Source organism: Octodon degus, unplaced genomic scaffold (assembly GCF_000260255.1).
Source record: "Octodon degus isolate 3935 unplaced genomic scaffold, OctDeg1.0 scaffold00236, whole genome shotgun sequence".
Classification (NCBI taxonomy): Eukaryota; Metazoa; Chordata; class Mammalia; order Rodentia; family Octodontidae; genus Octodon; species Octodon degus.
The window spans coordinates 2,069,377-2,085,774 of record NW_004524812.1 but is presented as its reverse complement, the minus strand read 5'-3'; the positions used below and the strand labels follow the sequence as shown (position 1 = coordinate 2,085,774).

General features: G+C 38.4%; 1 protein-coding gene and 1 pseudogene across 1 annotated transcript in view; one reads left to right on the top strand and one right to left on the bottom strand.

Annotated features, from left to right (window-relative positions):
- Nucleotides 1–1,959: 1,959 nt before the first annotated feature.
- On the top strand, nt 1,960–2,518 carry LOC101578753 (annotated as a pseudogene).
- A 1,942-nt stretch (nt 2,519–4,460) lies between these two features.
- The window catches only part of Il13ra1 (interleukin 13 receptor subunit alpha 1), a 59,785-nt gene continuing 47,847 nt past the window's right edge, over nt 4,461–16,398 (bottom strand). Inside the window, exon 12 of the mRNA XM_023706034.1 lies at nt 4,461–5,735. Within this exon, the coding sequence (XP_023561802.1) occupies nt 5,643–5,735 (93 nt within the window). The 3' untranslated portion in view covers nt 4,461–5,642. The remainder of the gene's footprint in view (nt 5,736–16,398) is intronic.

Here is a 16,398-nt window from a genome sequence, read left to right as displayed (position 1 = left end):
CCTATTTTAAGCTCTGTAATTTTAATTACACATCCACAGTCCCACATGCTGTGTAAACTTACATACTCAAGAGTCTCCAGGAATTAGGACACGCACATCTTTTCTAAGAGCAGGAATAGGGGATAAGCAGGGCTGGGGTAGGGAGCAACTGCTTCCTAATGATGCACCTTGTGTTAGTCAGGTTTCCATTCTACAAAAGAGGCGTGAGATGATCAACTTATAAAAAAAAACTTATTTTGGTTCAGAATATGGTAGTTTTACGTACATGGTTGGTTATTCCTGTTGCTTTGGGTTGGTGCTGGCACATCATGGTAGCAAAGTGTGGCCCAGAAGAAAGAGGGAGAGGAAGGGGCTATGGCCCCACCACGGGCATGAGGGTATGCATCCTATGACCCAAAGATCTCCTATTAGGACCCCCTCTTAAATAGCCTCCATCCCCCCAAAAGTATCTCTCTAGGGGATAAACCTTTACCATATGTGTTCTTGAGGACACCAAGATCCAACCACAGCAAACTCTGTAATACTCTTTGAGGTTTAAATTTATGTGTGTGTTCTTTTGATGAAATAAAAATCAAAGAGTTAAATTCAATTATCAAATTTATAAGTGCTAAATTTAAATGGACTCTATTTTAGGCAATATAACAAATGTCATCATACAAGCAGTCTTTCATGTTTTTTAATGTATTTAGTACAGGGTCTAAAGGGTCTCACTATGGAATTCCAACTCAGTGATCCTCCTGTTTTCAGCCTCCCAAGCACTGGGATTATAGGCATGCACTGCCACGTCCAGTCTCAGTAGCAGTCTTAGCCCGCCCCGGGGGCAGGGCTGGCAAGGCACTCTAGGGATCAAACCCCAGTCCCTGCCACTGCCTAAGCAGGCGCTTTAATTTGCTGAGCTATCTGGCCAGCCCAGTCTTTCATGCTTTTCAGGAAAAATGGCTGCAGATACGCCAAATGTGTTAGGTATTTTTTTAAGCACACCCATGCTAGCCACTTGTGAAACTGCTGATTTGGGTGGACCAAAGAACCTTCAGGAAGAAGTCATCTTGGGGCTTGATGTAAGGAAAATATCTACCACATCCAGGTGTCAGTAAAACTTTGCCCTTGTGTAAAGTAAAAGCACACCATGATTTAGTTACAGTATTTACAAAAGAATTCTTGCTTGACCTAATCATTAAGGTTGAAATAAAGCAAAGTTCTGAAATAAATGCTTTTATTTCCTCACTTTCTTTTATAACTAGTACTGAGTAGCATAATATGCTATTCATAGGAAAATAAAGTTACACTATTTATTTATTTATTTATTTATTTTTATTTTAGGGAAGGGTCTACAGGAAGTTCAGGGTCTCACTGCTAGATCGGACTCAGTGATCCGCCTGTTTACAGCCTCCCAAGAGCTGGGATTACAGGTGCACGCCACCATGCCCAATCTCAATTCCCGTCTCAGTGTGCCTTGGGGGTAGGGCCAGCATAGCAGGCCCGGGGATCAAACACCCAGTCCCTGCTCCTGCTTGCAGGTGCTTTAATCCGCTGGGCTATTTGGCCGGCCCTAAGTTACACTTTTTAAAAAGTCAGAGTTTAGGGTAATGACAAAATGGAAAACCACTAAGGAAAGTAAATGTGTTTAGATCATTTTAGCTCCTCTCCTCTCCAAGACTAGTAAGCATGTCCATGGCTACAGAAATTTGGTTTCCATAGATTTCACAGAGATGTATGACCATCAGTGTCTCCAATTAAAAGATTTCTGCCATAATACTCAGGAGTAAAATGTTAAGAATTAGAAAGCGTTTATTTCTTTGTCTTTTTGAGACAGGGTCCACTATGCAGTTCAGGCTGGCCTTGAATTCACTTTGCAGCCCAGATGGCCTCAAACTCATAGTGGTTCTTCAGCTTTGTGAGTGCTGGGACTACAGGTTGTACACCACCATACTTGGATAAAAAAAGGTTTCTTGGGTGAAGATGGCGGGAGCCCAGGATCTGGCTCTGGGTTTCCTGTGGCTGCAAAGAACAGCATGGCAGGTGGTGCTGTTGGGGGCACGGATAACCTCCTACATTACCAGGAACATGCTACCAGGTGCCTATCCAGGACCCCAGAGGAACAGGCAGGCACCACCAAGAAGTATAATATGCTTACGGAAGACTATGAGCCTTACCCATATGAAGGCATGGGGTATAGAGACTACCCAAAGCTGCCTGACCACCCAGAGCATGAGAGGGACCCATGGTTTGAATGGGACCACCCCTGAGGTTGAACTGGGGTGAACTGATTCACTGGCATCTAGACATGTATATCCAGAACCATGTGGACACATCTCCCACACCTGTTTTTTTTTTGAGTATCATGTGTAACCATCTCTTTGGCTTCATGGTGTTCATGCTTTTAATGTTCTGGGTAGGGGAGATGTACCCCAGCTACCAGCCTGTGGGACTAAAGCAGTATACTTAGAATAATCTGTACCTGGAAGGCGGCAGTGATCCCAGCAAGGAACCTCAGCTGGCAGTTCACTATGAGATCTGAGGGTTTTTTGACCATTGTGCCCTCTAACAAGGGCTCCTCATTCCTAGAGATTTAATTTGAATGAAATGCCAAATAAAACTTAGTGTTCTGGGAAAAAAACGGTTTCTTATTTAAACAAACAACTATCATTAGCTGGACACGGGTTTCCAGAATTTTCCCAGATAATCCCAGATAGTTACCGAAATAACCTGATCAGCACCTGCCATGCTTTAGAGTCTGAATCCAGTAGAGATTCAGAATAATTAACCCATGTGGTATGGCTACAGATATGCTCCTAGAAATTAATACAAGTGAGAAAAAAACTCTGACATTTAAATCATGTTGTTATAATTATAGAAAATATGAAATCATATCACCATTTCTTAAGAATGGCTACTAAAAGCCAATTCTCAGCCTCAAATCTAACCTACTAATGTGATTTGTAACTAGAGATCTCCCATCACATATGCTATGACAGTCCAGTGTATTGTGTATATCATGTATATATCACGCAAACCTTGACAGCATTCTGAACTCTATGTTTAGCTTAGTACTACAAAGGACAAGCTCTTCATTTCCATTATTTATTATAACCACAATTTATCAAATACATATGTCCCTTTACATGCTACTTGCAAAGACTGTATTAATATTAAACTAAGTACATGTGTTCTCAGAAAACACAGGCATAGAACATGAGGGAAGCTTCTGATAAATCATCATAGAACACCTACCTTGAAACATATTTTTACAATGTTTATTCTTTTAACTCCAATTTTCTCTACCACCCACTCCTTACAACACTTTCCCCCAAAGTAAAACCAAAGGAAAACTTTTTGGCAACGTAGAAAAAGATATTTTATGCATAATTACTCATGTATTCCTATAGACAAAAATCACCCTAGTTCAAGACATTACCAAAAACGTTAACATTATTTCACGTATACCTTCAGTGCCCTGATGCAGAAAACCTTTTTTAATGAAAGAGTTGGAATGACAATCCTTACATTGGGCTTTCCTAGGTAAATAGGGGAAAACTACAGGTTTGATAACATAGTAAAAATGACCCTAGTATTGTCTTGTAGGTGATGTATTAATGCTTCCGTGAGTTCCTATGTCCTGGATGCCTTTTTTGCAACTAAACAGCAATTATTGGTACTCTCATAATGTACTGCTCTCTTCTCTCCTGTCTATTTTACTTCCAGAAGAGGAGAACAGAAACAAAATATGATTTCCTCACTTGTAGGCTGTACAACTGTCACCATCAGTAGTGGTTTGGGAATTTCTAAGCCTCCTTCTCATTGCTATCAAAGTAGACCAACAGTAAGAATGGCTTTGATTGAAACCTTTCAGTGTTTTGCTTCACAGAATTATAAAAAAGGATATAATCTCATTTCTACATAGGAAAACCAAGAATTCTTTCCAGTGAACAGTAGAAGAAACTGAACACTTATTATGCCTGTATCCCACCTCAACCTAATAAACTCAATGAGCAGGGGAAACACCACCTGTTCCAATCTCCTCAGCACTGCCAGGCACAGTGCTTCTCTACTCCTATAGAAGCAGGCTGTCACGTTTGTCTAAACATGTGGAAAGCAGAGCCCTCTTATCTGCTGCTGCTCTAAGAAAAGGAATCGCAAGTAGCATCATTTTATTATTAAGAACTGGTAGATGATATGAGAACTTGCGATATAATGTTCTTAAACTCCTACTACCAATCTGAATCTGTGTGTGAGAGAGAAGGGGAGATAGCTCTCATTTACTTCTTTAAATCTGGAGGAAATAGAAAGAATATATGTGCATACATTGCGGGAATGGGGGAGAATGGAACCCTAACATACATAAAATTGAGTATATATGTTGGAGCCCTGCCTATCAATGGAATACATAAAATCTACTTAACCATTTGTGGCAGGGAAGAGAGGAACCTAGGGCCCATTTTATAGACAGAGAAATTAATATAACTAGACCTTTTTTCTCAAGTAAATAGCTAAGTGAAGATAGTATCTCATTGAGGTTTAGAAAATGCATAAACATTAAATACTGAAAACCCTCAACAACTTCAGATTCAAGTGGAAGTTATAAAATGTGCAAGAATTAGTTACTGTTTCTAAGTCTGTTCACATGGCACCTGAGATGCAAATTCATCCCTGCTCCTTTAGGTGTTCTAAGCAGATTTATTTCCCAATATCCAATGAAGATCAAAAGACCATAAGGAAAGGAATGAGGGAGAGGACAAAAGGAAATATTGACATGGAAGTTGGGAAGGTGAAAAATCTGACAACTGATTGGTTGGCGATAAAGGGAGTGGTAAGACCAAAAGAGTACCAACTAGACTGTAAACCCAGTGTCAGAGTGTGTCCCTCATACCTAGGCACTGATGTACAAGCCAAACATGTAGTCAACATTTGATGTGAGTAACAGAAGTGAAGAAAAATACCTCATGAGCAATTCCTTGGTTCAAACTCTAATACCCAATGAGTCATTCTGCTCCATTGTGTTTAAAAGTCTGCAATGGCATGGAATGGCCTTGGTCAAGAAGCTGCCTCTACCCTTTTTTACGGTTTTAATTATCATGGCCAACAGTGATTTCTGGGGCTTTCAAAGGACAGAAAAATACTATCACAGCAGATGTTTCCAGACTTGTAAGGGGCTTCAGTAGCCACAAACATTATTCGCTGGGATCTCAAACAATAGATACCAATTTTAGTTGTTAGATATTCTCTGAGTCATGTTTGACATTAGTATTTACATCCAAAAGTAAGTTGGCATACAAATATAATTCTTTGGTGTTGACACAAAGTATATGCATCATCATAGATCCCTTAGGGAGTTGTCACAGCTCTCACTAAGATTAAATTCTACAGTTACCATCAATTTTTTGTTTTGTCCCTTAGTGTGAAGACTTTGCAAAGGATATCTGCTTTTAGAATTCAGTAAGAATGACTCCTTTACCATCTTCAAAGGGCCCATTATTTTTAGATTTTGGATGGATGACTCACACAAAAACTTGTGGCTCTTATGGGCTGCCTGCTTTTAAAGGTTCCAGTAGTTTCAGTTTTCATTTAATGAGTCCCCAGATAACAAATGTAGAATATGAGGAATATTCACAAGGTTACGCTGGAAGCAAAATAAATTATCCCAATCATTGAGAGGTCTTCTTCACGTTTTCTATCAGCACTACTGAGTCAGTTTCTTCTTTGGATTGCTTCTCACAGATGTCATACTTCTTCCAGTGCTGCAAGGGAGAAAAAAAATATACACAACAATTTTTCTCAGCAATGTTCTTTTCCTGAGTACTCAGAGCCAATGTTTATTTTTAGGTTTGCATGTGGGGAATCATAAATCTGTTTTCCTGGTTTTTTGTTTCATGACCTAAGAATATTCATCTATTTTAACAATTAATAATAAGACAAAACAATCAAGAATTAACACTACAGGGGCCGCGGAGATGGCTCAGTAGAATAAGCACTTGCCTGGCAAGAGTAAGGGCCTGAGCTCAATCCCTGGTTTCACCAAAAAAACAAAATAAAACAAAAAAAAAAGAATTAACATTACAGATTGGAAAAGCATGGGACTGTTGCATGGTGTTTTGTGACCTCAACAGATATACAAACTTGGGCTGGGAAGATAGCTTAGTGGCGCACTGCCTGCCTGGCAAACATGAGATTATGAGTTCAATTCCCAGTACAAAAAAAAAAAGACCCAAACCCCAAAAACTCAGATACACAAATATGGACAATTTCAGAGTTGGAAACAGCCTTTGAAGATGAAAAAAAAGGGTAGCATGCATTTATTTTAACTGCTTTCACTTGAACATTTATTATCTTAGTTTGCTTACCCCTCAAATTTGACCATTGCTTCCGTGATATAATTTAAAGTCAATTAACATGTAGAGCAATGACAATATATAGGATGGCCTAAAAGTCTTACTGCAATAAAAATCTTTGAAATGTGATGCAGTAGTAACTTTAATATTAATTGCTAAACACTACACATAAGCCAAGTTCATTCCAAACCCAATTCAAGCATGTCTTTTATGGTGAAAGCCAGCATCCTAGAACTTGCCTTCTGTACTTGTATATCTGGGGAAAGGGCGAAATCTGAGCTCTATTCTTTCACCTATAAAAATAAAGTTATTAGGCTAAGCCAGAGGTGGGCAAACTATTGCCCACTGGCCAGTATTGCTAACTTCCTATTTCAGTATGTAAATTTGTATTGGAATATGCTCATTTGTTTCTGTATTGCCTCTAGCTGTTTTCAGGCTAACACAGCAGAGGTGAACTGTAACAGCTATCAAGTGGTTTGCAAAACCAAAAATATTTATTACCAGGCCCTTTACAGAAAAAGTTTGTTAACCATTGCTTTAGACTAGGTCTAAGCTCTGTTTCCATCTACAAGTTCTACGGTTCTTTAAGCTTAGGGAAAGAAACAGAAACAAGGAAACAGAAGCAAGAGTAACTATGACTATTCAGTTGCTACAGGTTATGCAACTAGAGATGCATGTGGTAAGTGGAGCATTCTATCTCAGAGAATTTATAAGTTGGGAAAATACTACTTAAAAACATTCTAACAATAGTATTTAATCTTGCCATGCTTGGTAGAGTGGGTAAAGTTAAAAATACTGGCAACTCCAAGCGCTGATGAGGATGCGCTGTAACTAGATCTCTCACATACTGTTGGAGAAAGTGTACAGTACAGTCAGAATGGCAAACACCTGATAGTTTCTTATACAACTAAACACATGCTCACCACATGACTCAGAAGTCCCACTCTTAGGTCTTTACCCAAAAGAAATGAAAACATGTCCACAAATATTTCTACAGGAATATTTATGCAGTTTAACTTTATAATGTGTCTAAATTGGACATAAGCTCAATGTTCTTGGAAAAGTGAATGGTTAAATAAACTATGGTACAGCCATACCAAGGAATATTGCTTAGCAATAAAAAGGAATGAACTGTTGAAATATGCAAAAACACAGATGTCTCATAAATGTATCATGATAAGTGAAAGAAACCAGATTCAAAATGCTATGCACTTTATGGTTCCATTTATATAAATGGCACACTGGAAAAGGTCAAACTTTAGGGGACAGAATACAAATCAGTGGTGGCCAAGCTCCAGGATCAGGAAGGGAGCTGACTGTGAAAAGGCATGATGGAATTTTGGGGTATGCTTTAAAAATTCTGTTTCTTCTTCCCTCCTCCCCACTCCCTCCTCCTCTCCCCCTTCTTCTCCCTCTTCCTTCTTCCTTCTTTTGGTATTGCAGTGACTTGGCATTGAGTTGTATCACCAGTCATGTGTCTGTTTGTTTGAGACAGGCTCTTGCTAAGCTGCCCAAGTTGGGCTAGAACTCTTCCTGTCTCAGCCTCCCAAAGAACTGAAATTAAAGAAATGCAGCACCACATCTAGCTAATATTCTGTATGTTAATTGGAGCAGGGGCTACAAAATTGCACATGTCTGCTAACATAACTAATGAAAACAGTCTGAAAAAATACATGACCTCAAAATAATGGCTTATTCACTAAATGGCACTAAGACAACTGGCCAAGCATTTGAAAAACAAATTCAAATCCCATGTCATAGATTACTCAAATAAATCCTTGCTGAATTAAAGACTAAATGTAAAAAAAAATCAAGTAATAAAAAATATAGGGGACTATATATATTCATATATATATGAAGTGGAAAGGGCTTTCAATATATAAAAATAAAAGGAGTTTTAGTACAGAAAAGTTAATATTTTGTACATCATTAATCATTCTAAATACAATAAAAAGGCAAAAATTGATAAACCAAAGGATTAATATATGACATACAAAAAACTTTATAAACCACCATAAAAAGATGAATACCATAGAGGGGAGACAGACAGGGTACAACAATTTCACAAAATAATTTAAGCCAATAAACTTGTGAAGACATTAAACCTTACAGGTGTAATTAAGATGCCCTTTTCTCACCTGTCAATTTAGCACTAGTTTGTTTAAACGAGATAACTGAGAGTTGATAAAAATGTGACCAACCATTTGGATGTGCTATTGGCAAGTATATAAACTCATACAACCTAATTCTTATCTATCCTTCTAGTAAATAAATGTGATTTTTGTATATTCTAATGCTCCTGTTTTCTTAACATGAAAAAATCATCCTCTACATAGGTAACCTGGTATTTTAATAGCATATGTTATGTTTTTACACATCAGTAAAATAGGTTGATCCTATTTTCTTTATCCTCTGCATAATATTTCATTGCATGAATGCATCATAACCTATTTAGCCAGTATATTTAATGGAATTTAATGTGCAACATCTTGTGATGACAATTTGTCAATATCAACCAAAGAATTTAAAACAAGGCTGAGGTTATAGCTCAGTGGTAGAACACTTGCCTTTTGTGAGAGAGGCCCTGGGTTTATCACAGAAAAAAAGCCTCTCAGAATCATGCAAAAAGATAAATAAAGAAAAAAAAATAAAAACCCTGCAAAAATCAGTCAGAGGTTCTTTAAAAATAGGTGGCAGGATTTTATCCATAGTATTTTGTTTGCAGAGAAATTCTGGAGGGAAGTTAAGGTTTTTTAATCTCTCAATGCCACTATTTTTAAAAGTATGTATAGAAAAGGTAAGTAGGAAAACACGATCAAATTTCCCTGACACAGTATAAACTAAGATGTATGAAAATGATTTCCCTATGAATTCCAAAATAATAGTAGGTGAAGACAAACCAGAGATAGCTATAAAGTCAAAACTGTATCAGCTGGGGAAGAATACATAGAAGGAATCAACACGGCATCGGAGAGATTAGAAAATTCTAAATTAATTTTCTCAAATGTTAAGTAATTTATGAGTAAGAGCAGCATATGGAAGTGATTTGCCTCTCCAAACAGTGAAGAAATGAAGAGAGTCCACAGTCTAAACTGAGACCCTCACAATGAATCATCCTCAGCTCCCTTGCAGGGTAAAGCTGAACTCAGGAGCAACTAGTGAGAATAGATTCCAAATTGCCAAGGACAGAGAGATGAAAAACATGAACAAGAAAGTAGAAAGCCCAGACTGATGTAGAAGAAATGGATGAATGGATGGAAGGAATGAAGGAGAAAAATGAAAACAGAAAATGAAACATTTAAAAAAGAAACAGACACTGACCTTCTCAGACCAAAAAGCTACAACTCTTGTTGCACAGGTCCTGCTTTACCTTGGTCTTAACCATCCAGTAGAAAAGTATGAAGACGAAATATAGGAAATAAAGCCATGCTGTTAAGTTGAGCTGTGGGGGACTCAGGTCAATAATTTCTGACATTGCCAGTTAAACAGAAGACCCAATGCTATTATGGGCTACTGGACTCTTTTAGAATATTTTGCTGAGTTTACACACCTATAATATTCAATAACAGAACTTAAAAAAAACGGGGTATAACTATGAATGTCCATTTTGTATCTGTGTATTCAAAGTGGTTGGGATAGATATATAGTTGCATTCTCTTAATGAATAGAATGATTTGTTCTAATGGTGTTTGTAAATAGGATCACAAGTCTGCATCTTGTACAGCAATTAACCACTAAGAAGAATATATGCAGTGTATATTTGTTGAAACTGTACTTCCGATTTGATTTGAAACTGTCTGTTTATCAATAAAACTTTGAAAAAAAAAGAAACAGAAAAAGCAGAGGTGGCACACAGGCAGGGTAAGAATATTTCAGAGAGGAATTCACTCTAATTTTGAACAATTCTGAAATATCATAGAAAATGGAGCTTTATAGTCATGACATTAGAAAAAAATCTAACCCAAATCAATCTTCCTTCAAAAAGTTCAGGATATTAATTTCATGTAAAAATGAGCAACATATAGCGGGGAAGATAGCTCAGTGGTCTAAGGGCCTGCCTGGCAAGTGCAAGGATCTGGTTCAATCCTGGGTACCACATGCCATGCAGGTCCTGCGCCGTGTGGCCCTGAAACCCGGTGTGATGATGCACTTCTGTAATCCCAGGGCTGGGGAGGCTGAGACAGGAGGATCACTACACTAGGAGTCCCAGCTGCATAGTGAGACCCTGTACCAAATATATTTTTAAAAAGAGCAATAGAATAATACCCTTTCAGAATTAAAACATGCCTGAGAGCTGGGGATATAGCTCTGCAGCTTAAGTGCAAGGTCCTAAGTTCCATCCCTGGGACCACAAACAAAAACAAAAATAAAAAACATGCTTTTGAACCAGGAGTGGCATAAGCACCTGTGCAGCAAGCTCAAAGTTCTGAATTCCATCGCTAGTATTGAAAAAAACAAAACAAAACAAAACAAAACAGAGCACAGGGATGGGGGTTCGATCCCAGGCACCACAAGCCATGCTGGCCCCGCCCCCAGAGCGCTCTGCAACAGCAACTGAGACAGCGTGGTGACTCGAGCTTGTAATCTCAGCATTTGGGAGGCTGAAAACTGGAGGATCGCTATGAGTCCAATCTACAGTCTACGTAGTGAGACCCTTCAGAACCTGCACTAAATAGATTTTAAAAAGCCTAAAAAAGAAGTTCATGAAGTCTAATATCAATGAACATTACAGTCTTATTTCAAATTAGCTGAACTGGTGACAGCGAGATAGCTCAGCAGAATAAAGAGCCTGCTTGGGCAAGCTTGGGCAAGCTTGGGCAAGCACAAGGACTTGGTTCGATCCCCCTCCTCCCACCGCATGCTGCACTGGGACCACCCCCAAGACAGGCTGAGCCATCCAGAGACCGGGCATGGTGGCGCAGGCCTGTAATCCCAGCACTGAGGAGGCTGAAAAGAGGAAGATCACTATGAGTACAAGCTGCGTAGTGAGACCCTGTAACAACCAAATACATTAAAATTACAAAAGGTTTTTTTTTTTGTAGTAGTGGGGATTGAACTCAGTACCTTGTACTTGCCTGGCAGGCGCTTATGCCACTGAGCTATCTCCCTAGCCTCCAGATACATTAAAAACAAACAAAAAACTAGCTGAACTACTTAAAATAAGTTACATGGGGCTGGGGAGATGGCTCAGTGGAATAAGCGCTTCCCTGGCAAGCACAAGGGCCTGAGTTCAATCCGCAGTTCCATTAAAAAAAAAAAAGTTACATTATATGAAAAAGTATAAATTATATGGAATAAAATATAAAAATCCAGAATAAAAATGAAATAACAAAACAGGAAAAAATTTAAAGGAAAAGAGAATAATAGTTTTATTTTAGGAATGAAGACTATACTAGAAGGGCTGGTGAGATGGCTCAGTGGTCTAAAGCACCTACTTAGAACAAACTTAGCAAAGCACAAGGACCGCGGTTCAATCCCCCAGCACCACATGCCAGCCAGCCCCGCCCCCTTGTGGGCTGAGCTGGCCACACACACAAAATAAATAAATAAATAAATAAATAAATAAATAAATAGACTATACTAGAAGAAACATAAGGTAAACCATAGCTAATTAGACAGCACCTTAGGAGAAACAGGAGATGAATGGTAGGATTTTTAAAGGAAAAGGACAAGTGGGTGAAAATTATTCAAGAGGACATGACAAATACAGAAGTCAAACAAAGAAAAAAACCAGAATTATTTGAATATCCCTTTTCCAAAATGCTTAAATTGGGCTGGTCAGATAGCTCAGCGGACTAAAGCACCTGCTTAGGCAGAGCGCAGTGGCTAGGGTTCAAGCCCTGAGCCTACTGTGCTGGCTCTGCCCCTGGGATGTGCTGAGACGGAGATTGAGGATGGGTATGATGGCACGTGCCTGTAATCCCAGCAGTTGGGAGGCTGAAAACAGAATCACTATGAATCTGATCTATGTAGTGAGACCCTAGATCCTGCAGAGCCTGTACCAACTACATTTAAAAAATGCTTAGAGCCAGAGTCTCTGTTATTTGGGAGTGTTTTTGGATTTGTGAGTATTTGCATATATATCATGATGAGCTATCTTTGGGATGTGATCTAAATCTAAACACAAAATTCATGTATTTTGCTTATATACACAGCCTACAGGTAATTTTACACAACACGTTAAGTAATTTTGTGCATATAATAAAGTTTTATTGTGTGGAATTTTTCATCTGTAGCATCATGTTGGTGCTTCAAATGTTTCAGATATTGGAATAGTCTGGATTTTGAATTTTCAGATTAGACGTGCTCAACCTGTACTTCAGAAAGTAAAGCAGAATGACCAACACAACCAAGATACATTCTGGGAAAGTTACTGGATTTTAAAGATAAAAAATTTAACTAGCAGACAAAAAGACCAAGGGTTTTAACATAGAAAATTATATTTTCAGATTTCTTTGACATTTTATGCCAAAAGAAAATGGATGACAGGACATGATTTTGATATCTTGCTAAAATGTCTTGCAGTAAATATATTATTAAAGTGGAACTCATTCAGAAAATGCTAGTCCCACGAAACCTTCCTGAGAAAACTGTAAGAACTTCAAACACCCAAGATGACTTAGTGACACTGGCATAAAATCCAGCAGTGAGCATTAAATATATAGCCATACATAGAAGACTGAAAGAGAGCTCTGTATGAGGGCAGTGACAGTGCAGAGACTGAGCTACTTGAACAGCAGGGAGTCAGTGGGGAGTGCAGATGGAAAAACTCATCTTCTGAACAATCATTAAAAAGGATGATAAGCAGGGAATGTGGTATGCATCTGTAGTCTCAGCTCCTTGGGAGGCTGAGGAAGAAGAATTACTTGAATCCAGAGGTTTGAGGTCACTGTGGGCAACACAGCAAGACTCCACCTCAAAAAAAGAAAAAATATATATATACATACGTATATAATAGTTTATCAGAAGTCAGAAGTTCAGAAATTTCTTTAGTTACATCTGTCTCTTCCTCATTTGTTTAATTTGAATAAAATTCAATATGATAATTTCATTAAAATATATAACACGGGGGCTTGAAAGTGTGGGCTGGAGACTTAGGATGCCTGGGTTCAGATCCCAGCTCTATCACTTATTAGTTAAACTTGGATCTCAGCACCACTGTATACTAGCAGGGTAACCTTGAGCACGCTACATATCATTCTGGTGTCTCAGTTTTTTCAGCTGAATAATGAAGATAATATACACTGACCTTAGGATGGAGACAGATTAACGGAGGAAGGGCTTAGAAAAGTATCTGGCCATTACTAAAGCTTCAGAAAGCACAAGCTGTTGTTGCTATTATTCCTTCAATCAGTGAGAACATTTCTGTCTATTTGTGTTATTCATATAATGTTAAAGATAGTTATTTGTAAGTGATAGCATGAAGTGTGGTTTGTTTCTTGATTGCCTGCAGTTCAATTTTCTACAATAAATATTTATTTGTAAAAAAAATTAAGTGCACACTGAAAATAATACTTTTATTAGTTTTGGTCACTGGATCCAATGCTTAGTTGTGCTGGACAAGAAAAAAAGCAATTTGTTTCAATAAGGTGAATACTGAAGCATAAATGTTCTCCAAGAAAACATCAGTCTTTTCAATTGGTAGTTTCATCCCTAAATTTTATTTTTTATTTTTTTATGTATTTAGCACAGGGTCTACAAGGTCCCACTACACAGCTCAGACTCATAGTGATCCTCCTGTTTTCAGCCTCCCAAGCGCTGGGATTACAGATGTGTGCCAACACACCCAGTCTCAATCTCTGTCTCAGTGCACCCGGGGGCGGGGGGCAGCATGGCAGGCCAGGGATTGATCCCCCAGCTCCTATGTCTGCCTAAGCAGGCACTTTAATCCATCCTAAACTTTAGATTTCTCTCATTTTTACCCTTTATTGGCACTGTAGCCTTTTCCTGTGTACTGCATGGAATGTGTCTATATAAGGTATGATAAACAAATACAATGCTCTGGCCAATTTAATTTCATTAATTATATGACAGTCTAATTTTAGAATTAGTGATCAGCATGGTGGCACACTCCTGTAATCCCAGTACTTGGGAGGCTGAAGCAGGAGGACTGTCAGGAGTTCAAGGCCAGCCTGGGCTACACAGTGAGCTGAAGGAGAGCCTGAAATGCATAGCAAGACCCTGTCTCAAAAAAAAAATCACTTGTGGAAAAAGTAATTCAGTCCTTATACTGCCAATTAAAAAAAATAAGGCCATCAGTCTGGTCGGGGGAGGGTTGCCACTTCTCTCTTTTAAACCAAACCTAGGCTTTCTAAAGACTCCCAAGCTCCACAGATTTGTACACCCCCAGCATACTCCTCTCTAAATAGCTCCATCTCCAGACTACAGTGTGCCTCACTCCTGAGGGCCCACACACTATTTTCTTTGCATGTATACTTAAAATTTGGCTGAATAAACTTCCTTATGCTTCTCAAGAAAAAAGGTCACCAGCAGTAGAATAAGGGCCAAAGAGGAAAAAGAATCATAGAATTAAAAATCAGTGTTAATGAGATTACCCCAACGAGCTTTCAGTTGTTAATCACCTAAGCCTAGGAAAACAGTACTTTATGTGTGGTTTTTTATAGTATAAAGAAATAGACAAATTCAGGAACATAACAGAATATCATCTCAATTTAACATTGTTTTCAAGGTTTAGCTAGGATATTTGTCACAGTGAATTGTCTATCACAGTGAAGTGGGTTTGGTGCACCTAAGCACCATGCAAATATCACTGCTTTTTTGTACACAAGTCAACCTATTTCATACTCCAATCCTCTATGATCAACAGTGTAAACAGAAAGGTGAATGATATAAAGTGGAGATCCTGGGGGCCGGGGAGATGGCTCAGTGGAATAAGCGCTTCCCTGGCAAGCACAAGGGCCTGAGTTCAATCCCTGGTTCCAAAAAAAAAAAAAAAAAAAAAAAAAAAGTGGAGATCTCCATACTTTAAGTACCTTGCAGCTTTAAATATAACAAGCTGAATGTCATACCCAGGGGTATAGTTCGGTATCACTTGAAGTGGCTATAAATCCAGCTCATTTAAAAAGCTGATAAAAATCAAAATTAAACATTCATCCTGTTATTTTTTAGCAGGAAGTGAATTTTTTTTGCACTGGGAACTGAACTCACAACCTCGTGACTGCCATGTAGGTGCTATGCTACTGAGCTACATCCCCAGTGAAAGTGAATTTTAGAACAACCAAAGATTTTATTTGTAACTGAAATGATACAGTATGAAAATTTTCATTTTATAATCCCTAAAGAAATCATATGCTCAAGGAAGGATATCCAGTGACATAAAAGCATTTGCGAAAGGGTTGACATAATGTTAAAATAATGTCACACGATGTGTCTTCAGGTAGCAAGGATTAAATAAATATAGATGGCAGGAGGGAGCATACTGTTATTATGTAAAATGTAGTAATCAATATTAGTATCACTGGGGGTGGCCATATAGCTCAGCATACTAAAGTGCCTGCTTTGGCAGACACAGGGATTGGGGTTGGATCCTCAGCTTGCTGTGCCAGCCCTGCCCCCAGGGTGCACTGAGATGGCAATTGAGACTGGGCGTGGTGGTGTGCACCTGTAATCCCAGCCCTTGGGAGGCTGAACACAGGAGAATGACTATGAGTCCCATCTATGTAGTGAGACACTGTAGACCCTGTACTAAAAAAATAAATGAATAAATGTTAGTGTCACTAATAGTTGGACAACAGGATGTCTGTCCCAAGCAATTGTATCATTCGAAAGATCTGAATATCCGTGAGTATTAAGACAATTTTAGGGAATTAATAATTTTTTAAAGAGTAGTAGTAATACTATTTATGCTATGTAGAAAAATATTCTTAGTTTTTAAGGCTATATACTGAAGTAAAACAACTTAAAAATATTTGGCAGAGAACTACATGTTAGAAAGCTGCTTTTCTATCAGGAATGTAAAACTGGCCCAATACTTAAAATATAACTGTTTTCTAAGAAGTCCAAGAACAGATATTTTTATGGGTGAAATAAAAGCACAAAAAGAAAAGAAGCA